Below are 27,667 nucleotides of genomic sequence, written 5' to 3' on the forward strand. Positions count from 1 at the left end.
GCTTGGAGAGTTGTATTCGCTTTCATCTCATTTCTTATAGTTTCCGTTGAAGCCCCACTAATGCACTTGACACTAACATTATTTCCATCGAAATCATCATCCGATAAATCTCGTATCATTGAGTCGCCAATGATTAATACTCTATTCTTAGGTGGTTTGTAGGATGCGATCTGTGCATAAGTGTTCTTTTCGTGACAGGGATCTTCAGCTTCTTGTGAATTTTGACCAGATGTGTTGGCCGAGTTATGTTCGGAGAGTTCTCTTACTTTCGCTTGTAGTGAGTTTATCTGTTTAAGTGCCTCTGTCAGTTGCTTTTGGGATTCAAGCAAATTACTTCGAAGTCTCAAGCAGGGTTGGCAGAACCATTTGGATTTTGCACTCTTAGTAGGTGTTTTGTCTAGACCTACACAACCTATGTGGTAATCAACACCACAGAAGTCACAGGATACGATTTTTGCTGCACCGCCATGTGGGCTTACACAGGATCCAGAACAATAGGTGATCAATAGTTCTTCTGGGTCAGTTTGTGTTGATCCGTGTGTGACGCACTGAGGTGTGGCGGTCGAATCCATATTGTTATTGACCGCTCTATAGCTAAGTTGACGTTAGCCGAGCAACTATAGGCTAGGCCTGCTGTAAGTATATAGGTAGTGCGAATAGGCTAAGTTTACTGACTTCAGTTTAGTTAACAGTTAACCAAATCATCCAAATGAATCCAGTTTCCGAATAAATAATATTGCGGAGTTAAGTATAATGATGAGAAGACTAAAAGGATTGCACTCAAATATTGCAGAATACCGCTGTATAATTTAAAATTCGTAAAAATCCATGAATAAAGAGAGCATAAAATTTTCCTTGCTGCCTTCCAGCATAGGTTACTATAGGTGTGTGAACAACAAACAAATTCTCAACGAGTCGACAACAAAACCAAATTGATGCATGTTTCGTCACCATTCTGTAATGTCTACCCTTTAACTTCTCTCAAGATTAGCGATTCTTGTATATCTCCCTTTCCCTCTGTTCAAGATCTGGGTGTTTTTTTTATGATAAACTCACATTGGTGCCTCATGTAAATAATATCTGCCGCTCTACTTCACAAGCTATCAGAAACATTAGCCAAATTTGCAAATATCTTGATCAAAAGTCGACTGAGACACTAATCCATGCTTTTGTTTCATCCAGACTTGACTTGTAACAGCCTTTTATTTGGTCTTCCTACTTACCAAGTCTCTAAGCTTCAGTGCATTCAAAGCACCGCTCCCATCCATGATTTTACACCAAACTAATTTCGAACTTACTCATCTTACAAATTCCAACTCGCTCACTCAGATCTCACAGTGCTATTCTCCTAAAGCAACCAAAACTTAAAACTAAAACGTACAGTGAGCTTTCTTTTCAATTTGCGGCCCCCAAACTCTGGAACACTCTCCCCACCCACATGAGGGATTTCCCTCAGGGTTGGCCGGTTTTTACCGGGCGGTTTTTACCGCCCCGGTAAAAACAAGTTTTTTACCGGTTTTTACCGGGAGGTTTTTCCCACCTATAAGTGGGAAAAACTGGGAAAAACCGGGAAAAACCTCAAATTATATAGAATTCCTAAAAACTCATGTGGAACTTGTGGAGGAGCATAGAATCTACAAGAAAATGGCATCTTATGGTAGGGGGTTGGGTTACATCCAAAGAACAGCTATGATCTATAACTTGTGAGTTTACCGATTAGACTATTATAAATAATTCAAATAAATAATATATTGGATGCTCAAATCAACCAACTTTATTTTCCTATGGAGATGCATAATTCCATTATCTAGAGAATGGACTCGTATCAAACTGTTGGTGCCTCCTAGGGCTATGGTTTGTCATATTATACATGCCACATTAGTCCGCTCAGATCCAAATGATGATTCACATCCAAGAACGATCACTTCATGTCTGCGATAAATTGTACTCTGTTCACACTTCGCACTAGGCACTGTACTATGCTTATATTGCTTATAGGCACTGTACTAAGTGACTGTTGTGACATCAACTAATTTGAGAATAAGTAACAATTGGAACAGTTACTTGTGTTGTTGATACTCCTACCTCTTCAGTTAGCCTATACACAGGAAGTGCCCAGTATCACCTCACCTGTCCACCTCAAAGTGTTTAATCACTCATGCATGAAGTTGTATAATAATTGGACCATGTTTGCATCAAGGTAAACAGTTTGGTTGTGTGAATGGCTCCATAGGGCCATTGTGCGTTTAATACTTTAATTGGGCCCATGTGCCTTACAAAGTTTCAAAGCAGTTTCTATTGAGCCCCCTGGATTGAAGTTCACCTCAATAGACTGTTGCCTACTGTATTAATGGAATGGAATGAACTGTCTAAGCACATAATATTATATTATTATATGGTTCCTTGTCCCTTTGAGGCTTTGGATGCCATGGTTCGCCACTTCGTTCTATCCTCCGCTGTTCATGCCACATAATAGGCCTGAAGAATTTAGGAGGGGTGAATGTCCCAGTGTAGACCTATAATGGTTTGGGCAATAGGCAATGCATACTGCTAAAGAGATCGTGACAGAATAACTATACATGTGCAATACGAAAAATACTCTTTTTTCCACAAAAAGTAGAATAAGAATGTGATAAAATAGCTCAAAATGAAGCTAAGAAACTCCCATATTCAATAAAATATGCCTGTCATGAAACAATATCGTGCCTACTGATGACCCTGCATTTTACGGACAATTAATACTAGTTTTCGAGACGGAGGCGGTTTTTACCGGTATTTACCAGTTTTTCCCGGTTTTTACCTGGTTTTTACCGCTTAGTGGGAAAAACAGGTTTTTTCCCGGGAAAATGCCAACCCTGATTTCCCTACCATAGACAAATTGAAAAGCATCTTAAAAGCCCACTTCTTCACGTGCCAACCTAATAATTGTAATTTTTTCGATCCTTTCTTGTATCTTTAAGTTTCTGTTCACCTATGCTGTATTTTTGTACTCATTTTATTTCTTGTAAAGCGCATTGAGACCGTTGGTAAAATGCGCTATTATGAAAGTGCATTCTCTCATTGGCTTGCTTAAATCAGGCATAACAGAATATATGAATGAAATCTGTCTTCAGCAGATAAACCTTTGATTATTAAATTCTTAAGTAATGATTTTTTTTGGGCAAAATTAGCTTGGTGATTGTAATACTTAATTGTTAGTCAAATAACTTCCAAATTTTTGAAAATGAACATCCTTATGTATATATCAACAGGTGAAAATTGAAGATGTTCTCTCGTCTCCTCGTCCATTAGTTACTGGTGTTCCACAGGGCTCTGTACTTGGACCTGTTCTTTTTTCTTTATATCTTGCGGAGTTGAGTGATATTATACGGCACCATGGTGTTCATTTCCATCATTATGCGGATGATACTCAATTACTTCTTGCTTTCGATAAGGATGATGTGCCAAATGCTTTTCATAAAATGGAAACCTGTATAAGTGCTGTTAACACTTGGCTTACAACTAATCAGTTGAAACTAAACTGTGATAAAACAGAGTTTATTGTTTTTCGATCACGTTTCTCTGAAGTTACACCTAATTTTCCACCACATACTGTTGGTAAAGACTCTATTAATATCTCCTCAACTGTTAGAAACCTTGGTGCATATTTTGACCAGACCATGTCACTTGAAAATCACGTTACTACTGTAATCTCTGTCGTTCTGCAAATTGGCAACTTAGGAAAATCAGTTTGATGAGGAATTACCTCGATAATAAGACTTGCGAGATGCTGGTCCATGCGTTTGTGACATCAAAGCTTGATTTTCTTAATTCACTTTTATTTGGCCTTCCTAATTCGACCATCAAGAAACTCCAAAAGATCCAAAACACCGCTGCCCGTATTGTGAAAAGGAAAGGAAGAAAGTGCCGCACCACCCCACTTCTGAAGGAACTTCATTGGCTACCTATCAGCTACAGAATCCAGTATAAAATACTTCTTCTCACCTTCTGTGCTCATCATCTTGAACGGCCTGTGTACCTGTCACAACTTCTCTTGCCATATACTCCAACAAACTGTTTTTAACTGTTCCAAAACCACGATTGAAGAACTATGGTTACAGAAGCTTCCAATACTCTGGGTCTTATCTCTGGAACAAGTTACCAGATCACATTCGAACATGCTATAAACTTTCTACTTTCAAAAGTCTACTTAAGACCCATTTTTTCACTTGTTCTTTTGTAAATTAATTTACTTTCTTTGTAAAGCGCTTTGAGCAGTAACTTTTGTTTACTGATTTGGCGCTATATAAGTCTCATTTATTATTATTATTATTATTATACATTCATACATACAGTACATACATACATACATACATACATACATACATACATACATACATTTCCTTTTTCCAAAAATGGAATCACTCTCGCTATAGCATTTGTACTGGAAAGTGGTGGTTTTATGCATTACTATCATGTATGTACTGTAAATGATTCAAGACAATGGGTCAAGGAGAAGCTACTCTGAAGTGCTTGAATTCTTCCAGTGAAGTAAATGTATTGTGATTGACAAAGAGACCTGTACAGAAGTGTTCCAGTTCAAGGGGTGGTCTATTCATCATTAGTATGTTGTGAGTATATTGAGAAAACAGCTGTAATGGACTTTCCATAACTTACACAGATACCCCATGATCAGAGAACAAAGTGATGATGATTTGCAATAGTTTCCTATATCGTGGAAATGTGACCACATTGTGATAGCACTTACAAGCAGCATTACAAAAAAACTGCAGGAAATCACATGGAGAACTTTTGGATCATGAATCTTTGTTTAACTTTATGTATTCAGGGCTGTAGAGACATTTGAGTCCCCAGTTGCTTGTACGAAACTAGCGAATTTCTGACTTCAGCTGATGGCCTATAGGACCAAATTTGAAAACTTCATTGACATACCAAATGGTTTGAGGATGTGGTTTTGACCTAGATAGATGCAGAAACTTTTCAGCATTTTTAGTAAGCAATCAATCTCAGCCACTGGGATATCCCTTCAAGTATTGGTATGCAGAAATGTTGTGTAACCTGATACATGTACAGATTGCTAGGGGAGTCTTACTGTTAGTAATCTTACTTTTAGTAACCAAATGCTGTGGCCTGTGGTACATAGGTTTTACTTAATTTGTTGCAGCCTCTTCATTTGATTGTATTGCATTGCAGAGTAGTTATGGCTATTAGCCTAAAATTGTACCATACTGTAAGCAATACAGTAGAAGTTTCATAAATTGTAGTGGGAAGCAATTTAGCCTGATTGTGGATTCCATTATGCAATTGTCAAGAAGTGTTTACAGAACTTTGTGGATGTTACAAATCTGAAGTTTCATCTTGAGAATTCTGGCTTAGTCTAGGCTTACTCAGTCTAGTCTGTTGTTAGTAAGCAGGTACAGTAGATAAGGTTATATGCAGAACTTTGCACTAAATCTGTTATCAGCTTTTGTGTCTCTAAAACAAAGGTTAAGGAATGCATTGTTCAAACAAGAAATCCATGTAATTTATTGCAGTGAAATGATACTGTAGAGTTTTGTTTGCCAGTCAGTAGTAATTGAAGCAGGTCTTCTTGCTTCCTGCTCTTGTTCATTGCCCAGTCCCAAATATCAGGTTATCAAAGAGTTTCATATGTTTAAAAGGTTTGACAACTTCAAAATTATGATTTTACCACTACAACAAAGTGCATCCTCAATGCGCAATATATGTGTCTTGTGTTAATGACACACTGTATTAACATGCCTGGTCTCAAGAAGTCACTATACTGACTTTCTGTACCATTAGCTGGAAATCACCCTAAATGGTACTGTAGACCTTAATTTGAAAGCTTAACATGTGGTTTGAATTTCTATGAATGCCAAGTTTGTTATGTTTAAATTTCAAGAAATATTGAAGCTACTATGCATTTTTCCTCTTTGGGATACATTTGTACAGATGTAATTATTTTATAATATTGCAATTGGAGAACCACTGTTACTTGTCTAACAGTAGTGTGGTAGTCAGTTGACACTGATCATTGGTCAGCCTTTCTATACAGACAGAAAGCAAACAATGTAAGGATTAGAGCCACTTTTAGCTACAGATTCCAGATGTCAAAAGTACCACAAGTCCAGCTCTATAATCTGCATTTCACTGCTTACCAACAATACAGTCTTTTGTTCAAGCAGTGGAATAAGCTGATTTGTGGTTAGTAGTAAGGTTATGTCATGTCCTCCCCATATACTGGTACAGACTCCTTGAATGCAAGTAGTAAATGTTCATCCACCACTAGTAACTGTGTAAGCAACACCAGATTGACTGCTCTGTAACTTGGGATTACAGTTCTATACTATGTGTTTCAAATGTTCAGTGTTTCAAAGGAAATTATATGTGGTACAGAGCTGATGTGGCTGTTATACTAACCAGAACTAGAACAACCACAATGATGATTTCTTTCCAGAAATTAATTATTTACAGCTAGTACATTTCGCATTGCATTGCAAAAGATCATAGTGATCTATCAAAAGATCCCTGAAAACCAGAGATGGAACAATTTGCAGTTCATGCTAAATATTTATGAAAATTTAGCAGAATTTCACAACATTTTGACATCGGTTTCAGGCAGTTATTTTTATGATGCTTCAAGCGACCACGAGTGTGGGAGATGCCAGGCTTATGGATTACAATTTTCGTGTCCGGTGGCTTCCAATTAAAAAAAAAGTAATTTCAGATAGGAAACCACATGTAGTTCTTGGATGAAAAACCCACCTTACTATGACCCTGCCGGGGATTGAACCCTGAACCTCCTGATTGCTAAGCCTCATTGCTTCAAATGCTAACCCTTTACCCACTCAGCCACACACAGTGCCCAAAAAGAGTGCACTCAGCCATTGTTTTAAGAAAGAAAAACAAGTAGAAATGAACCGTGCAGTAATGCATGTATTGAGCACTGTAAAGACCATTAATAGTTCTAGTAATGTTTGTAGTGCATTATTGATCATTCACACTGTAGTGCTAATTAATGCTTGCTGCAATATTGCACTTTTGCTTAGAACTTCATTATCTCAACAAATTTAAAACCACTGAATTATGAGGGCAACCTGTCTGATTATCCTGTTGTATGTCAATGATCACCTTTGTCATGTTCTTTCATGTAGAGATAACTGCTTACAAGCATTTAATTGTGAGTTCATTTAACAATTTTCTGAACTACTTGTACCATACTGTAGCAAATCAAGGTATCAAGATGTTGTAATTTGTAGATTTTGTGTTTATTTGTTTAAGAGGAGGAGTATTTTGGCCACTGTGAGTCTCGCTGGCATTTGAAAATATTATCCATTTTATACAGTACATGTAAAGTATACTGTTTTGTGGAATGTAGATGGATGTGACTCACACTGACTCATACCTCTTTACACTTGGGTGGGTATTCCCATTGCAAGAGTATCAGTGAGGGACTGTCATTTAATGCAAACAATTGAGTCAGATAAAGTAAACAATATTATATATGTACAGTAAGAAAATTCATTGCTTTACAATGTCATTGGTACATGTATCTTTAGCTACTTATTCACACCACCCTACATTATAGACATTTCAGTTGAAGTGTTCAAACTGTGTATATATACAGTATATGCCTTGTGTTTTCTGTAAATGTTTTCTAATGTGACTACGTATAGTTTTATCTACATTTAAGAGATTTTTACAGTACTGTAGCATAGGTTATATGGGGATGGCCATAAAGCAAACTTATAGACTTCAAAGCATCACTTAATTAAATTGCTTTTCTTACTACCGGTCTAAACACTTTAAAAATCAGTATTCATGACTAGTAATTAGCAGCTATGGTCACCAATTTTTTTTATGAATCTACGTATTGGTGATGGCTTTGTGTGTGAAAGTGTAACATGTATGCTGACTTGTTAACACTAACTTGAAAAGTACAAGTTATGACAGCTTGGTATTTGGATGTGGCATTTATGAGAAGTTGTTATTGTGCAGCACCAGAGGTCACCAGGGTTTAAAGACCAACTATGGAGACAGTTTTTTTTGGGGGGGATTTTCCATTAATTTGGGAGTTTACATACCCATAATCAACATGTGTAAAAAATAATCTTCGAAAACCTATTATAACCCATCAAAAAACGACCACAAAAATGGACATATTGGGTAGTCACGTGACATCATACATGTCATGTACCTCTGGAATGTCTGAAAACAGAGATTGACCCAAAGGAGCCTCCAGATGGTCACCGTGTGACGTCATTGTTGGTATACTGCGAAAATCAAATGCTGAAATAGGCACTGTTTATACACAGATAGCGAACAATTGTACTGTATTTGACTCCCAATTTCGAGCATTTGAAAAGCTGTTAGCTTAAAACAGGAACACATACAGATAAACAACTAGTTTTAAGACAATTTTAAGCAGAAAATTGAGTAAAATGGGTTGTTTTGACTCTGTGTAATTCCATAGAGTTAGGTCTAGTTGAAACAGGCCTTGACTAGTAACATCCCACAATCACAAGACAGTCACTAACGAAATAAAACGTCCGATCGCTACATAGAACCGTTTTTTATTCAACTCCTTGGACCATGCAGATGCCGGAATAAACATAACGGACAATATTACACATGTATCACGTACTCACGATACTGGAATACAACAAATGAAAAGATAAATGCGATGAAATCCTAACATGACTATTTACACATGCTGTGAGCCAACCCCGGCGAGAGTTGTAACTATACATACTAACATGTGCTACCCGGCCTAGGCATGGTATACACGGTCATCTCTTACAGTAAATATTATACTGTCAATTGCGTGATATAATGTTACATGTATAAGGACGTCCAGGGCGTCATTACGAGGAGACTTAAAAGGGTCAATTTCAAATAAGCTATGGCCGACACAGCTGTCGACAGTATATAATTTTCGCAGAATGAGACATTTGCAGCATACACAGAGGCAGGGTCATGCATGTGGACTCATGGGCATGAGATACTCCGGGTGCTGAAAAACCTTTCCGCGTGGATCTCACAAAATTGATCCAAAGTCTACGGCGTTTTACGTTGGTTCTTCTACTTGGAAAGCTAAAAAAGCTGATGCTTTTGTTGGCTGAGGTATAACTGCAACCTCCAACAACACAGAATTGTGGCATTTCGGAGGAAAAGGGAGTAGTATCGTTGATGTTTTTGGCAGCTCAAGTATACAACTTTACACACTAAACGTATTGTTGCGAGTGAAGTATATCATCGGTGACGTCACATGGTCACCTGATGTCTTAGGAATGTTTCAGGAATGTCTGAAATAGAAGCTGACTTTTCTTCCCATTTTTCACGTATTTAACGTCCGAAATTGGTAAAGTTAATTACAGCATTGTACATACATGCAAAATGGTGGGATTTTATGTTCATCGAAATGTCTCCATAGTTGGTCTTTAAGTCTATAAACCTTGCAAACTAGCTTCCAAAGTGAAACTTTCATTATTATTATATATGGATAGTAAGTACAGTACAACTAGTGCTAGAGGTCAAAGGCCATTTGAGGTCAAGAGAGGTCAAAGTGAATACCTTGAATTATGATAACTTGGATGAACTTCATACATGGTACAGTATGTCACTAATATCAAATTGTCAATGCAAGTTAGTGGAGACGAGTAGTAGAACCACAGGAGATCACAGGTTATTTGAGGTCACCAGAAGTCAAAGTCTGAAACCTTTAGTGTTTGCACAGGTCCAAATCTCGGGAACCGGGTACCCGAGAGCCGTTACCCTTCGGGTTCTGGGTACCCGAAAAAAAAATGTTTACCCTCGTGTATCGCTATTTTCAAGAAATTCATCACCATTTTTCAGTAGTGTATGAACCAGTGTTTCTGCTAAGCCGCTATGACGCGGTTTTGACGCAATGGCTTTGACGCAATGGCTTGCCGATTCCACACACTGGCGTTCAGAGAGAGAAAAATAGAGGGTTTCATTTCCTCCTGAATTTTATACAGTGAAAAGAAAACAAAAAAAGGTTCAAAAGGCATGGTGTTCAGAACTTCAACTTGAAGTAAAGAAATTATTACTGTAAATTGTTTCCAATTTATCGTCAGAAATGTTAAATTAGCGATCGTTAACTTTACCATAGCTATGTTTTTCTATACAGTCACGCAGATTTAGCTCGATGGTTGTAAAGCTAATAACGTAACATGCACGTGCACTGATGCATTGCCTACACTATGATGGTTGGCACTACCAGTGTACTAAATATAATATGTGTATAGCCTACAGTACCTTACATTACATTGCAACAGGGTCAGAAATAAGCGGGGGCGACGGGCGATTCGCCCTAGCAAGTGCTAAAAAAGCCCTGCGAAAGCCAATTGTGAGGGCGAAAAAAGAAAAATAAGAAAATAGCCCTCGTACTGTAATATCAGGTGTCTGTGTAAATTTAATTGTGACATGCTTTTGCTTTAGCTAGGGTTTGCAGTAGCAGCGCGAATCGCACAAACAGTTCTCACAATCCTGCATCAAATTTGAAACAGTCGCGCACAATCACCGGGAACTTCCCGCACAGTCACTGGCAAATTACGGCTTCCACTAAGCAATTTCAGTACCAGCGACAATAACCTAAAATCCCCACAAATCTCCGACCACAAGGTAGCCTAACTTCACACTAAGTCAACATGGAAATCCAACCTAGTCATCTGTTTAAACGCTCAAGTTGTGTCGCAAATAAAAATATCCATGAAAAACTGCAATCTTCGACCACATGTTAGCCTAACAACCACACTAAGTCAATGGGAAATGTAGCCTAACCATCGGTATGCATAAAAAACAAAAACAAAACAATACTTTGTGTAGCTTTGTTTACATACTTTCCTTGCTGCTATCGTCGTGCGCATGGTAGCCGAACACCACACGTAGTTAACGGGAAAATTTGGCGTAAGCATCTCTTTATTCGTTGAAATTGTGACGCAGTTAGCTAGAACTAAAATAGCCATGAAATACTGCACAACCTTCGACCACATGTTAGCCTAACAACCATACTAAGTCAATGGGAAATGTAGCTTAACCATCGGTTTGCCAAAAAAAAAACTTTCAAGGTAAGGTATGTGCTTAGGCTTAAAGAGTGAATGTTGTATTTTACGTACACCGTTGCTGTGGCGATGGATCGAAGTTTTTAACTTTTTTTTACTATTCAGCGGTATAATGGTTTCGTATTTGGTGGTGAGTGATTTTATCCACACACGAAAAAATACATGATTAAGAAAAGGGCACCTTCAGCGGAAGTAAAACTGTGTTTTCTATTTCAGTTGATGGGTTATTGATTTTTCGTCATATATTCAGTGGCTTGATGTTATTTGCTAATCGATTGCAACTTTTTGCGATTAAACTGTTAATGAATTTGCTATAGGCGTACGGTCGCAGCACTAGGAAGAGGGTAATTGTGCTTACTCTATCCTGTTGAATGCTTTCCACCATTTTCGTAAACAGCATATTGAACTTTGGAAAAGAGCCTCCCTAAACCTTAAAAAAGCCCTCGTTAATACATTAAGACAATAATCGAAAATAACCGAACACGTAGGCTACATCACATGCTCTTTGATCACATACACAGAGTGCGTCGGTTGGACTGAATTTAAACCAGTGCATACATGTTCAGTGTTATGATACACCAAGCACTTATAAATACACACTGTACACATGTACAAGACACACTTTACATGTATGTACGGGTAAACATTCATTTTTATAGTATTAAAAGTCTTGTAATTAAACCAGAAGCAGACAGTACATTGCAAATATTATTTGTTTATATATATATTTTATGATAGTATAGGTGGGGTACAACCTCCATCCTCACTTATCTAAAAGATGGAACATCATTAGCAATTAAGAGTGAGAATTAGAAAATGTCTGTGAATTGTCTGTTACAACACATGGAACGGCCCTTCTGCTCACTACATTATTGTACTGTAATGTTTCCTTCCCAGAGTACAGTACCAAAGTTATCAAAAGTGATTTTAACCATTTATTGTTTATGTCTTGCCTTTCAGTTCTCATCAATGAATTGGTGGAGCACAATGACTTCAATGGCAAAATATTGAAGATCACTGATTTTGGTTTGGCAAGAGAGGTGTACCATACCACCAGGATGAGTGCTGCTGGTACCTATGCCTGGATGGCTCCTGAAGTAATCAAGTCATCAGTGTTCTCTAAACGTGCAGACATCTGGAGGTTGGTATTAGTGTTTACACGGGTCCAAAAATGGGGAACTGGGTACCAGAGAGCCGTTACCCATCGGGTATCCAGGTACCTGGAAAAAATTGTTCATCCGCGTGTATCACAAATTTCAAGAAATTACATATTGGATGCTATAATAAATGAATTATATTCTCTACTGACAATGTTTTCATGTTCAAATATGTAGGTGTAAGATAGGTATAAAAGCTTCCTCAATAGTATCTATTTGCTTTTGTTTCTATCATTAACTTGTTAATAACTTCATATAATTAAAATCACTACTAACAACGCACTGCCGCCGCTGCTAGCTTGCTCTCCACCTCTATTGGATCAGACCATATAAATATCCAATTGAGCTCTTAAACAGTTGTTACAGTACTACTTCTATCTATTATGCAGGCCCAGGGTTCGCATTAGCCGCGATATTGCGTGATTCGCGCAATTTGATCGCATTTGGAATAAACGATTAGTAAAAAGCCACTTGCGATTATTATTTTTTAGTTTTCCTGTCTATAATCCATTAACATGTCGTAAAATTCCTTGTCAGCCTTTCGTTCTATGAAATAAACGAATGAATAAATAATAATAGTGAGAATTCTTTCAATTTCTTCCACATGGTAGCCTAACACCACTAGTGTTCGACCGATTATATGACAATCGGTTTTACCGATTACCGATTATTAAGCTTGCGCGGTTTCGTGAAAACTTACAACCGGTTTTTCTCTAGCAAAAAACCGAATCTGGCTCAAAAACCGGTTTTTTCCCCCTCCCAAATTGCATTGAAAACATCCAAATCTCGATCGCTAAGATGCGTATTTTTGAAGCTTTGTCAACAGCTGGTTCAAGTATGTTCATTCGCAGTAAATTGTTAAAAATAAGAAGAATAAATTCAAGAAATGTTACTGCCTTCATGACTCTCATTTTATAACCCACGTTAACTAAACTGAAGTAAATATGTCGAAAAGATGTATGTGTTAGTAAAATTTTTTCTTAAAGTTTTAACATCACGTACACATATCGTTTGTCTTGTGTTTACTGTACCTCACGAAGTTCAATTTCGTGTTCAGAAAAAAAAATATCACATTCATGTTAAATGTTATATTATATGTTATATTTTCGGAGATGAGGCCCGAGCGTATTACGCTCGGCCCTCTAGCCATGTTCGCGGGTGGTATCTTGGCGGTAAAATAAATTTCTCTTCATGGAGTGAAGAGAATATACCGTCTACACTTTCAAGTACAAGTTGAAAAATATCCCTGGCAAAAGCGGGGATTAGGTCGGCAAAGAATATAAATTGTTAACGTTTAAGTTGGAAACATGTGTTCTTCAACGCAAACGAAAAACCAACTGAGAGACGCCTTGTCTGATAACTGATAAGAAGAAATGTTTAAAGGAAACTTACAAAGAAAATAAAATCTATTAGGGTACAAAGGAGAATTGTCCCAACAGCAGCATCTGTAATTTCCAGCCATGTATGCAAAATTTTTACTCCTTTAATATTCCTTGACTCAAGCCTGACGCCAGGTGCCTCTTGTCAATAATGGACTGTGATTGTTCTAATGTTACTTGTTGCATCTTAGTTGTTAAACTCAGAGCCCCCCCCCCCCGTGATTGTTCTAAAGTTACTTGTTGCATCTTACTTATTAAACTCAGAGCCCCCCCTGTGATTGTTCATTGTTCTAATGTTACTTGTTGCATCTTAGTTGTTAAACTCCCAGAGCCCCCCCCCCCCTCCTGCGACTGTACATGTTGTATGGTATTGTGGATTGCGCAATGTACCTTTCAAGTTTTAACGTTCATTTTTTGAACACGAACTGTGATCAATGTGTTTGAAAAGATTTTCTCCATATCCTCTACTATTCAATTGAAGTTGAATAATAAGAACAAAACAAAGAGGACAAACACGTCGGATATGAACTGCATCTCGTCATTTGAGTGTGTACTTCTCACAACTACTAACGTTGGCCACCAAGGTCAGTTACTACAAGGTACCTAACTGATGCACGCATATAAGGGCTGCATAGCCTAATGTTAGGCCTAGCTATCCACCCTCAAGCACTGGTTATGGCGTGTGCCGATCGTAGCTGACAATGTCGTCTTTCAGAAAAGCTTTCTCTTGTTGCAATTTACTTTCATATTGCAAAAAGAACAGTAAATAGGAGAAACCAAAGTCAACAAACTTTGTTTTTTCCAGTATTTGCAATTCACATTTCGGTTTTTCCGTTTTTTTCGGTTTTTCGGTTTTCTTAAAATAAAACATAGTACCGAAATTCGGTTGGAAAAAACCGGTTTCGGTACTAAAACCGGTTTACCGTGCAAGCCTACCGATTATTTCATCTTTTTTGTGGAACTGGCCTAGAAAGTATGATTTAGTGTTATGCATGATTACCTACTCCTAGGCCAATACAATCAAAGATGTAAATGAACGACTTAACGTTTCACAGTAAAGATTAATGGAGCAAGAAAAGAACACTGTAATACATACATGGGGCGCTGTACGCTTATAAAGAGGAGTCGCAATATTGCAATCCCGCCACAACACAGTTAATGACAGTGCTGTACAGACTACAGAAGGGGGAAAAAAGTAGCCATTGGCTACGAAATGAAAAAAAGAATTTAGGGACAGCTTTTACAACTGCTATTAAAACCATTATCTGTCTTGCAACTCCAACGTAAATAAAGAAAAAAGTATATCGCACGTAAATAAAATATTCGTTTTTTCGTTAGCTGATATCGAAATATATACTCTGATATGAAAAATAATGTGTAAAAGTAAGTTGGCCTGACGTTTCAGTCCTAGCAGGCTCTAGTGGATAAGCAGTTTGCTAAATTTTATTTTATTATGAAAAATAAAACAATCCGAACGTTTGCAAAAGTTTTCAATGATTACCATCTGCGAGGTTAAACTTCCGATGGAACGTTGTTTCAAACAATCACACACAGTAAGTCAATGGCGCTTCTCCATTGACTTAACTACATGTGGGAGAAATCACACACTAAAGTCCAATTGACTTTGTCGCGTGTGTCCCTGGAAATCAGACTTGCTTTTAGTCGGTTGGGTAAGCAGTCATTTTAGCACGTATGGTACATGCGGTCAGGGAAAAAAGTTGCTTCGGGTTTTTCGCAAAAATATGCGTAAGAATGTTTGCCTAATCACAAAATACTGTAATGCAGTAGAACTACCAAGGACTGTCGCCAAACATGTTTAGGGATTTTTAGGAGTATTTGGCGCCTTGATTTCATCATTTTATGCCAGTTGTAAAATCTTGGGCGCATTTTCAAACTGAACAGATTTACTTCGCTCCTCTCTTACCTGTCTCCCACTCCACTATTGCACTTTCCTATCTACCTAACTACACATTTGGAATATTTTAGCACTGCGCCCTCGCTCCCTACGCACCGCCCACTAACTCCTCCTTCCGAATCTACCAGCCAGGAAGAAACACTACATTTTTGTGAACGAAATCTTTTCAATTTTTCGAACGCTTTTTGGACAAGTTTTGGGACTTTTTCACAGATCTGCAGATCCTAGAAGACATTTCCAACACTTCCTTAGAAGCACTGCTTAAGTATCCTTTTAAATTCGATCTTTTCACCATTTTCTCATGCCCATTCTGTACACGTTTTTAGACCATATACATGTTACTGTGGGTACCAGATGCGCGATTTTCGTAGTCACGCGAATCTCGTCCAGTGGCCGTTTTGGCTCAGCTGTTTTCTCCCCTTGCACCCTTCGGTGCTGCTGTTTAGCCTAGACAGGGCTTAGGCCCTCCTGAGCCGTTTTTTGCGACCACCTAGGCTGTGGGGAAACTTGTACCCGTTTTTCTAGACGTGTTTGTCTTTTTGCCTTAACACTAGGCTCGGTTTTTGTACGATAGGATACGACTTTTGTACGTTAGGCTAGAGGCTAGGCCTCAAAAAAAAAAAAAAAAAAAAAAAAAAAGTTGCGACCTTTACGGTCTGAATCATTGTTCCCTTGCCCCAAGTGGTTCTTCCACGAGGGGAAGGCATTTTGTATGTTTTTGTGTGTTCCTTAACGATCTTTTCAGATGGCATCAAAGGAAGGCAGAACATCGATCAAGTGCGCAACTTGCTCGCTCTTTCGTCCAGGAAGGACCTGGGACGACCATGAGCTATGCCCGATGTGCAGGTCTTGCTCACGACGGGACCCATGCTCGATATGCGTCACGCTGACTCCAGCAAATTGGCAGGAGATTGAGGCCTGGATGGCAACTCGCAGGGAGAAATTGCAATCTAAGCTCACAAGACTCTCACCACCTCCCGCCCCGGCTTCTGAACCGGAGGCACCTGAAGGGAGTGTTTTGGAGCCAGTCGCCTCTGGCGATGGTTCCCCACTCGTTGCAGTACCGGTTGGGTCCGGGAATAGCACGAGTTCTAATGCCAAATCAAAAGGCAAGAGAAGCAACAAGGGCAAGGGCAAAGCCCCCAGACCCAAACGGACCACACGTCCGGAAGAAGGGTCGACGCAACTGCAGTCCACTGGTCCACAGACCACCGAACCTCCAGACCTCTGGTCCACTGGACCACCAGAATTGCCAGTCCCTGCAGACCTGAGCTCTGAGATACAACTCACCAGGGACAGAGGAAAACGGCCAACACCACAGCCGACCAGACCTCGCTCCAGGAGCAGATCCCCACATCCAAGGGACCCATCTCCAGTCCAGGACGAATCCTCCCAGGACTCAGACAGCGGCTATAGACGCAGAGGCAGCTATAGACCGACAGGAGCCAGGGACCCTCCCCGAGGGGAGCGACCACAAGCGGATGGGAATTGGCTTCTCTCCCAACTGTCCGCTATATTACAACCACTCGTCGCACAAATGACGCCCGCACAGAATGCGGCCACAACCGACGCATCCACCGCTCCACAGCTGCCAGTCAGGCCGCTAACCCTGGACCAGAGAAGACCTCCACTGACACCCATGGACCACGATCTGGACGCACTGGAGCTAGTAGCGTCAGAAACATGGTCTGAACGTGGGGACGAAGCCTCAGTCCTGGACGAGTACGAGTCACAGGTTGACGAGGCGGAAGATGAGGAGGACGAAGAGCAAAGCGTCAAAGGCATTGACCTGCCCCCAGACCTCATCGCGAAGGCCATCCACATCTTCACAACAAGACTCGGCTTTGAGCCGCCTCCCAACCCCAAGCCAACAGAGCGGACTTCGAAACTGCGGACCACGAATGAGCCGTCGCAGTCCACGACACCTTGTGTCCCGGTGGACGCTGTCTGCTTCGACAGGATCGAAGGGCTTCAGGCCAAAAAGAGATGGACTGCTTTTCCAGCAAAGCAGGATAGAGCCCTAAAGATCCATGACGATACTTGGAAACGAATCTTCAAGGTTCCGTCCATTACAGGGGAGGTCAGGGACCGACTCAGAGCGGAACAAGCTCTGAGCTCGGGTTACTTCAGAGAGCCGCTGCGCAAGAAAGCGGAACAATCGGCCTATGACCTCGACCAGGCCTCCAGAGTCGGGATGAAGTTTGCCTCTACTTTTATGCTCGCAGCAGAACTGCTGATGAGGCACCACCAGCAGCTGCCAGAGGACAAAGACCAGATCCCAGACCGGGAGGCATCACAAATCCTGTGGCTGTTGGGACCACTGGCGAGACTCATCTATGATCAGTTCGCCAGGATGTCTGTAAAGCTGGTGGAATCAAGACGAGACAACGTTCTTGCAGCAATGCGGTGGCCAGACGGGGAGACTCGCGAGAGATTAACACACCTCCCAATAGCAAACGAAGACCTGTTCGCGGGCCAGTTTGCGGACGCTGTGCAGTCGGAGTTCACAAAACGAGACTCCCTCGCCAAGACGTCGTTCTCGAGGCTGAACACCCGGAGACCCCAGGGACAGAACGCTCCCACGAGATCGTTCTCTGGCCCCAGACCTGTCAGGAGCCGCGGTCGGAGCAACGCCCCGTCCTCAGGCGACAGACGTGGCAGGTCTCGTAGACCATCCCCACCGAGAAACATACAATACCGGGGAGCGGGATGGAGACCGCAAGGAACGGTTCGGTCATGGAACGCACCCAGACAGCCAGCAGCACGACGAGGTAGGACCGGACCTGACCCACGTGGTGCTCAGCCACCCAGATCCACCTTCGGTGCCCGGCCCTAGGGATGCCCACCCTACCACGGTCTACCCGATGGTAGGGGGGAGACTTCGACTATTCACCCAGCAATGGGAACTTCTGGGTCCGGACTCTTGGGTATTGGAGGTGATCTCAGCGGGGTACCGCATAGAATTCGTCGATATACCCCACTTACCTCCAGAAGGCGGAGGGAGGAGAATCATCCCAATCCCCGAGGATCCAGACCAACGCCGCGCTCTGGAGACAGAAATCCAGGCATTGTTGGACAAGGGCGCGGTAGTGAGGACGACAGGAAGGGAGGGACCCCTTTTCCGTTCGTCATTCTTCCTCACTCCAAAAAAAGACAAGTCCTGGAGGCCGATTCTGAACCTGCGGCCATTAAACAAAGCGTTTATAAAACCAAAACGCTTCAGGATGGAAACACTATCCATCATCCTACCATCCCTCAACAAAGGGATGTGGGCATCAACGGTGGATCTGAAAGACGCCTACTTACACATACCGATCCACCCGAAACACCAGCGATTCCTCGCATTCAGCTATGGGGGAACAGACTTCAAGTTCACAGCACTCCCGTTCGGACTATCCACCGCCCCAAGGGTGTTTACCCGAGTAGCGGGAGCAGCAGTCAAGGAACTCCGTCGCAGAGGAATTCCTCTGTTCGTCTACCTAGACGACTGGCTCATACTAGGCGACTCGTATCAGGAGGCACGACGCAACGTCACCCTTACGACAGACCTCCTTTTTCGTCTCGGCTGGCTGGTCAACGAGGGCAAATCCAACCTCACCCCAAGCCAGCAAGTCAAATACCTCGGAGCCGACCTCGACTTCGCCGAGGGGTCAGTCCGACCATCCCAAGAGAGGATATTACAACTGGCGCAGCTAGCCCAGCGCATGCTCAACAGGCAATTCTCGACGGCGAGAACCTGGCTGCAGCTCCTCGGACTCATAGCCAGCCTCGTGGGCATCACCCCCTTTTGCAAGCTTCGGATGAGGCCTCTCCAAATCCACTTACTGAGCCTCTACAAACCGGAGGTCTCCGACATACAAATGCGAGTACCTCTAGCCCCCCTAGACACACAACACCTCGCTTGGTGGGCGAATCCGGAGAACTGGGCCAACGGGAGACCCTTCCACCAGGAGAGGCCCCTTACGTCAATTACCTCCGACGCCTCATTAGTCGGCTGGGGAGCATTCTGGCAGACCCTCACAGTCGCAGGGACTTGGTCAGACCATTACAAACGCCTCCACATCAACGAGCTCGAACTCGAGGCGATAGCAAGAGGACTCCGCCATTTTCAGGAGCAATTGCGAGGCCACACAGTGACGGCATTCGCGGACAATACCACCGCAGTCTCCTACATCAACAGACAGGGGGGCACCAGATCGACCCGACTTTGTCAAGCGACTTGGGACCTCCTACACTGGTGCCGGCAAAACGACATACAACTGAGAGCCTCACACCTGGCTGGGGAGGACAATCAGGTGGCAGACGCCCTCTCCAGGGGCACATTAAGCCCCACAGAATGGTCACTACAACGCCAGACTTGCGCACAGCTCTTCAATGTCCTTGGTCGTCCGAACATCGACCTCTTTGCCTCAGCCGAGAATGCCAAACTCCCGACTTTCTGCTCCAGGAGATGGCACCCACAGGCCTGGGCAGCAGACGCGATGTCCATCTCATGGGACGGGATGCAGGCATACGCCTTCCCACCCCTGTGCCTCATCCACAAGGTCCTTCTGAAGCTTCGGAGATCCAGGACGAGACTGCTTCTCATAGCCCCCAGATGGCCCAGGAGGCCGTGGTTCCCCCTTCTGCTCGACCTGCTCTGCGGAGTACCTCGCGCATTACCAGACTCCCCTCACCTACTCACCCAAGCCAAGGGGAAGATCTTCCACCCGAACATCAGGTCTCTGGACCTGACTGCCTGGCCATTATCAAGTCTGACCTCAGAACGCGAGGATTTTCAGAAGACGTTGCCGATATGGCAGCAGCGGCAAGGAGACCTAGCACCATCAGAACTTATACTTCAAGGCTCGACTGCTTCTACCGATGGTGCACGAACGCCCAGATTGATCCGCGTTCAGCCTCTGTAAAACACGTAACAGACTTCATGATGTCCCTGTTCCATCAAGGCAGACAGGTCTCCACCATCAAAAACTACCGCTCAGCTATAGCGGCGGTCCACACAGGCTTCGCAGACGGCTCCACCATGGGGTCAAACAAGGTCATCTCGGCAGTCCTCCGTGGCATGGCCAACAGGAGACCGACAACACCAAAACTCCCCCACTCTTGGAGTATAAATGGTGTTCTCAGGGAGATGGCGAATGATCCTTTTGAACCGATGGCATCAGCGTCCTTACGACACGTCACACAGAAGACCCTGTTCCTGATAGCAGCCGCATCGGCCAGACGGAGAAGCTGCCTCCACGCGTTATCCGTGGCGGAGGGACACATACGTTTTGACGTCAATGGGGTACGACTCATCCCCGATCCCTCCTTCCTCCCGAAGAACCAAACTCTTGAGTTTGTGCCAGGCGACATTTTCCTACCAAAAATCTCGCATTTTTCATCGATCAGGGAGGACAAACTCTGGTGCCCGGTCAGGGCACTCCGATGGTACTTACACAGAACCAAAGATCTCCGAACTTCGCCAAAACTGTTCATCCTACCGTCTGCCCCTCACACACCGGCGTCTAAGGACACGATCTCCCGGTGGCTGGTCCAGCTCATCCAGCCTCACACCACAGGGGGAGAGAGGGTTCGGGCACATGACCTCAGGGGCCAAGCTTCCTCTAAAGCACTATTCGCGGGGGTACCCCTGGAGGAGATCCTGAAGGCGGCGGCATGGAAGACACCATCAACTTTCGTCGCCACATATCTGACCGACACCCTCGCTTCGGAGGCGGCATTCGGACGTGCGGTGTTGGGGGTTCCTTTGGGCAGGTCCCGCCCGTTGGGCCTCCCACCATCGTAACAGTGCCACTCCGTGCAATAGTGGAGTGGGAGACAGGTAAGAGAGGAGCGAAGTAAATTCCCCAAAACTCACTGGTTTGGGGATTTACGAGCGACGATACTTACCTGTCTCTCCCTCCTCCCACCACCACTCGGGACCTACCCGACGACACAAACGCCAACTAGACCGCTGAGCACCACATGACTCAGGACGCCGCCCTTACCGCGAGCTCCTGGGATCGTCAGCTAGCCTCTCCCGGCCGCACAGGCCTCACATGTCTCACCTGGTTCATAACGAACTCTTCCAACAGGACCCTGAGACGCTCGACGATCGCGACACTCCTCTTACACCCATCCTGATTGAGGTGAGTGCTCATACCCTAACAGGGCTTCTTTTCGAACTGATACCTCTAACATGCACCAGTTCGAGCGCACTCCAGTGTAAGATTACCGTCGCACATAACATCACTTGCACCCCACCTCCATGTCACCGGGTGGGGGCTTCTCTGATGATCAGCGGAGCTCGCGCGCGCTTCTTCGCTGCCCTCGGCTCCCCCTTAGGTGCCACCCGCCCTCCCTACCCGAACGAGGGGCAAGCTGCCTGCTTGTGTCCTGGGATAGATTCGGAAGGAGGAGTTAGTGGGCGGTGCGTAGGGAGCGAGGGCGCAGTGCTAAAATATTCCAAATGTGTAGTTAGGTAGATAGGAAAGTGCAATAGTGGAGTGGGAGACAGGTAAGTATCGTCGCTCGTAAATCCCCAAACCAGTGAGTTTTGGGGATTATGAAGCTCAACTGTTCTTCAGCCAGACCATCCTAATGTACAGTACGTAGAACTCACAATGAACAAAGCCTAATGTTATTGTTTTCACTTTGCCGTTTTCACCTACGGTGAAACGGCCAAAGTGGTTCAAATGTAATTGATTTGGCTTTTATATTTAGTCAAGACAATTAATCTTTCTTATCAATCATTAAACAAAACCTGTAACAGGAGGTTTTGTTAGATGCAAGAAGCGAAGTGAAAAAAAATAATTACGTCGTCCCCCTAAGCTTATTGCGGGAATACTGTATGATGTTAACTGCCAAAACTGGATAGTATATCGAAGAGCATTAGTACAATCTCGCGTGAAGAACTTGCGATACAATTACACTGTAAACTAGCGCACCTTCCCGGCTTTGAATGGTGTTGAATCGAATGATCTACATTCTTTTCCCGCTGTGGTTGTGGTGAATCAAAAGCGCGGAAAAATACAATCCTTTATGTGGAACGTAATAATCGGTTCCAAATAATCGGTAGTGCAATGGATTTTGCCGATGCCGATTATTGTCTGATAATCTGCCCAATGCCGATTGTCTAACCGATTATCGGTCGAACACTAAACACCACACTAAGTCAATGAGAAATCTAGCTAAGCCTAACGATCTGTTTATTCTCTGAAATTGTGACGCAGTTATAAGATATCCATGGAATACTTTCATTATTGCTGTTACGTTCGACCACATGGTTGCCTAAAACCACACTAAGTCAATGGGGTAATCAAGCCTAGCCCTCTGTTTATTAGCTGTAATTGTGACGCAGTTATAAGATATCCATGGAATACTTTAGTTATTGCTGTTATCTTCGACCACATGGTAGTCTAACACCTCACTAAGTCAATGGGAAATCTGGCTAACCATCGGTTTGCAATTTAAAAAAAAAAAAAAATTCACATTTAAATAAAATAAAAATTTTTTGCATTTTGCGTAGGATTCGGGTAACAAATTAGGAACCGGGTAGTATCGCGCCGGGCGGGTACCTGTGTACCCGAAAACCCTGTGCAAACACTAGTTGGTATGCAGGCTGCCTTCACTTGTAACACTTGCTCTCGGTATTATGGAAAGTCAACACAACCTTCAGTCCTGTACAGTGTTCCACCGATATTCGGTTAGATAATCGGCATCAGGCCAATTATCAGACAATGGGTATATAATTGGCATCGGCAAAATCCATTGCGCTACCGATTACGTGGAACCGGTTTACTGTTGTGCTGGATCCCGGTAGTCAAGTGAATCCCGGTATCTCGATCCCGGTATTGACTAGTCCCGATCACAGTGCAATGTGTAACTACTACCGGTATTGGGAAAACAACCGGTTATTACATTCGTATCGGTATCATTCCCGGGAATCCCGGACATAATAAAAATATCTACTTGTTACTATTTGAAATAAAGAAAAGAAAACTCGTTTATTTCTGGTTTCTGGACACTATAGATAGGTACTGGCCTAGACCACCTATATATTAACAAATCAACTTTTCACGTAGTAATTTGTACCTAGGCTACACCAAATATCGAACGTTATTTGGACTCAACATGTTACAGGACCTCAAAGTTATTCTGTAATTTTCGTTATTTATTCTTCCTTCAAACGATGATTGTGAAGGTTCCCATACATTCTTACCCATATGCATTTCACCTCATTTTGTTATAATAATTATAACGATTTAATAAATTTTGAGCCAAAACCGCAGGGAGTATATCCAGTTTAAATCCATCCACACACGGGACTGTATATTGTTATAGCCTAGGGTACGGTACTGGTACACACAGCAGTGCGGTACTTGAGATTTGATGCTGTAATGAAATGGATTCGTTTATCAGTGCGGGGGTTCCATGATGTCATTTATAGTTATCTTTCGCTACTTTTTTAATTTTTAAGAACTTTTGTACGAAAGATTGATATTGTACGTATTGGAAGTATATTTTCTGGAGTAAACAATAGCCGATTAACGATATACATAAATCTGTACTATTCTTATGTACAGTATGTAATTTATAATCCCGTATTTACGTAGCCCCTATGTTACATTCTTATTGTCTGAAGTTCCAAACACGTGGTGACTTGTTGATAGTTAAAAACTTTTCATTGTGAACTTTTGAACTTGAAGGGGTTGCCCTATTCCAATATCATGGAATAGTGGGGAACTCCCAATTTCTGTTTGTGTATGGATTACAAGTTTAATCCACATGCAAACGTGTTAATCTAATATCGTACGTCGAGTATGAATGAAGGATGGTGTGGGTTGCTTTTTTCCAAGGATTGTGCTTTTCTTTTTGGAAGAGTATGTAGGCCCTAATATAGCGTGTTATTTTTATTTTTTGTATAACCGAGCGTGTAAGAGTATGTACATAGCCTAGGCTATGCATATTAAATGTATGACATTGACAGTCTCGTAACTAAGTGCTTTGAACCATCTATTGATGAAAGTTGAGGAAAATCCTGGTTGTAGTTACAATACAGGGATTCATGTTGCAACACTACCGGTTGTGTGAAATCCGACTACCGCACAACGCTAAAACGTTCCACATAAAGGATTGTATTTTTCCGCGCTTTCGATTCACCACAACCACTACAGGAGAATAATGTAGATCATTCCGTTCAACGCCATTCATAGCCGGAGAAGGTGCGCTAATCTACCATGTAACGGTATCGCAAGTCCCTCGCGCGAGTGTGTACTTATGCTGTTCTATATACTATCAAGTTTTGGCAGTTAACATCATACAAATTTACCAGCGATAGCCTAAGGGGGACGACATAAATATTATTATTTTTTTCACTTCGCTTCTTGCATCTAACAAAAAAATTGGATACCAAAATTGGGCATGTAGGACAAACTTGAAAATTTGGTAGGAAGGTTGACCTTTTGATGGAATTGCCCTTTTGCTAGTTCCGCAATTTTTTTTGTCAATGTTCGGTCAGGAGTTTTGGGTACCTGTTGCCCGAACGGGTAATGATAGCAGGTACCCGGTTCCGATTTTTTTGCTGCCCGACTCAGGCCTAATCCCACACATCATTTGGTAGCTGTTCTCCATATGTATCAAAATGCTTCTTTGATGAACAGCTGCCTACATACTATGCATCCCCCATTCTTACAAGAATGACGATACAAATCACTTGACTGGATATTTTACTTCAAGAAATAGTCTAAAAAAGCAATATGATTTTATTATCTCAGTAAGAATTGACCATCATCTAGGATATTAATTGTTCATAAGCAAAGTTAGTTTTATTCTAAGGAGTTAAGTCCCACCAACAAGGGACAACAGAAGCAAAATAATCAGTGATTATTTAATACTTGAACACATTTCATAGTTTCTATAGTTGCTCCGTGATATCAAGAAATATTTGTTAGGTTCTGTTGTATAGGTTGTGTATTATGTAGAAAAAGCTTGCAGTTAATTCCAAGTTGGATCTAGTCCCTTTAAGCAAAAGTGGTGTGCACTGAGTGTTTCTAAGTAATTTTATTCATTGATTCATTTGCCTACAATATAGCAATGTAAGTGTAGAAACAAAGTTTTAGTTATGAAAGCTTGGCTGTAAATTTAAACACATTGTAGCTGTCCTATTTATGATCCCCTGCCTCTTTTTGTTTTTATAGTTATGGTGTCGTTTTATGGGAGTTACTGACTGGAGAGGTACCTTATCGTGGTATCAACAGCTTGGCAGTTGCCTATGGTGTAGCTGTGAATAAATATACATTACCTATACCCACCACCTGCCCGACTGAATTTGCAGATATCCTTACAGGTTTGACTTACAGTTTGAAATTCTTTTAGACTTTGGACTTAAGTATTTAACATGGTTGTATCTGAAGAGAACTGAACTTTGTGGTATTTAATGTGTAGTTTATTACTGTAATATATCTCACTGCTGTGAGAACACATTTGATGTAAAGCAATTGACAATGAGCAATTGACAATGAGCAGAAACATTCAACAAGCATTCAGTTGTGAATGTTTACTGTTATGTCATCCTTGTAATGCGTGGTACGTGACAATAAATAATACAACATGAAGTTTTCTTAGATGTACTTGTATAGCACTTTATGATTGTTTTAGATGAATGCCTGCATATACATACATGTACCTACTTGGGTTGTAAACAGACATCAAAATGTACCAAATACTTGTAGCTCCTCATTGGCAAGTAAAAATTCCTGATTGTGTTTGGTTGATCTAAGAACAACGGAAGAAAATCTTGCTCTGTGTTCTCATTGGTCTGCATACTACTTTAGTTGGGAAATGGGCACCTAAATTTGGAGATGAGAGCGGATGTAGGGAATGTGAGGTTGAGTGGTTTGGCTCTCACTATAATGAACATGTTAGCTGCAAAATTTATTCATGCTGTCTTGGATTGATAATTTATCAACAAGAAATTTAATACCAACAACATCAAAACATTTCTATATGCTGTTAATGGTGTTATTATTTGAAATATGTCTTATAGTTTAACATGGTTTACATGACAATACTAGTCAGTAATTGATATGAGGCTGATTCTACTGTGAACATAAACGGTTGTGTGAATGGTTGTGTGAATATTAGCAAAATTTCCACTCAAAGGGAAGCATCTTTTACATAGCGGAGCGTCAATAGGTCCGTACGGTAAAATATACTGTAGAATATGCAAGCAGCTTGGCGATTCCGTAATACAATTTGATCGCAAGATACCGCGAACTGAACAGAAAAATAAACCTAAAAGATGCCTCATGCGTGATATGTGACGGGAAAATGGCTTACGTTACTGTCAACGAATTACCAAAAAGACACTAAACATAATCGAACAACTACGAGAAGACGCTGACCCGAATCGACTAGGGTAGCATATATACATGACTAAGCTTCAGCGGAACATAGTACTTACTCGTTTTAATATCCAAAAGTACAAACACAGAAAAAGTATCCTTTCAATAAACCAAATTTAGCAGTGAATATCCAAATCCACGTTTCTCGTTCAATCCTGGGCGAAATACTACCGTGACTCTGTGTAATTCCATAGAGTTAGGTCTAGTTGAAACAGGCCTTGAGCAATAACATCTCACAATCACAAGACAGTCACTAACGAAATAAAACGTCCGATCGCTACATAGAACCGTTTTTATTCAACTCCTTGGACCATACATATGCCGGAATAAACATAACGGACAATATAACACAATGTATCAAGAACTCATGATACTGGAAAACAACAAATGAAATAGATAAATGCGATGAAATCCTAACATGACTATTTACACATGCTGTGAGTTGTAACTCACTACATGTACTAACAATGCTACCATATAGGCACGGTATATACACAGTCATCTCTTACAGTAAATATTACACTCTCATTTGCGTGATATAATGTTACATGTAAGGACACAGGGCTCGAAATAAGCGGCGGCCATGGCCGCGGGTGCCCTTGCTACTGGCTGCGATGCCCAAGGGAAAATTACTACTATCAAGGCCAGTACTGGCCTTGCCCTTTTTACCCATTGGCCTCCGTGCCTTTTGCAGGAATAGGCATTGGACAAATGCGACTTTGAGAATGACAAAAAAACGAATCAT

The 27,667-nt window shown here is 41.9% G+C and overlaps 2 protein-coding genes across 5 annotated transcripts in view; both read left to right on the plus strand.

The window, feature by feature from the left end:
* The window catches only part of LOC139972107 (mitogen-activated protein kinase kinase kinase 9-like), a 67,348-nt gene that overhangs the window by 16,522 nt on the left and 23,159 nt on the right, over positions 1-27,667 (plus strand). For all 4 annotated transcript variants that reach the window (XR_011794584.1, XR_011794585.1, XM_071979043.1 and 1 more), the window contains exons 3-4: positions 12,045-12,225; positions 25,717-25,865. Coding sequence is in view for 2 of the 4 variants with exons in the window: in XM_071979043.1 (XP_071835144.1) it covers positions 12,045-12,225; positions 25,717-25,865 (330 nt within the window). In the remaining 2 variants the exon portion in view is untranslated. The remainder of the gene's footprint in view (positions 1-12,044; positions 12,226-25,716; positions 25,866-27,667) is intronic.
* LOC139972108 (uncharacterized) lies at positions 15,634-18,371 on the plus strand. The gene is made up of 2 exons (XM_071979045.1): positions 15,634-15,800; positions 16,281-18,371. Exon 2 carries the CDS (start codon positions 16,281-16,283, stop codon positions 18,369-18,371), a length of 2,091 nt encoding a protein of 696 aa, XP_071835146.1. The 5' UTR covers positions 15,634-15,800.

Source organism: Apostichopus japonicus, chromosome 8 (assembly GCF_037975245.1).
Source record: "Apostichopus japonicus isolate 1M-3 chromosome 8, ASM3797524v1, whole genome shotgun sequence".
In the NCBI taxonomy this organism is placed as follows: Eukaryota; Metazoa; Echinodermata; class Holothuroidea; order Aspidochirotida; family Stichopodidae; genus Apostichopus; species Apostichopus japonicus.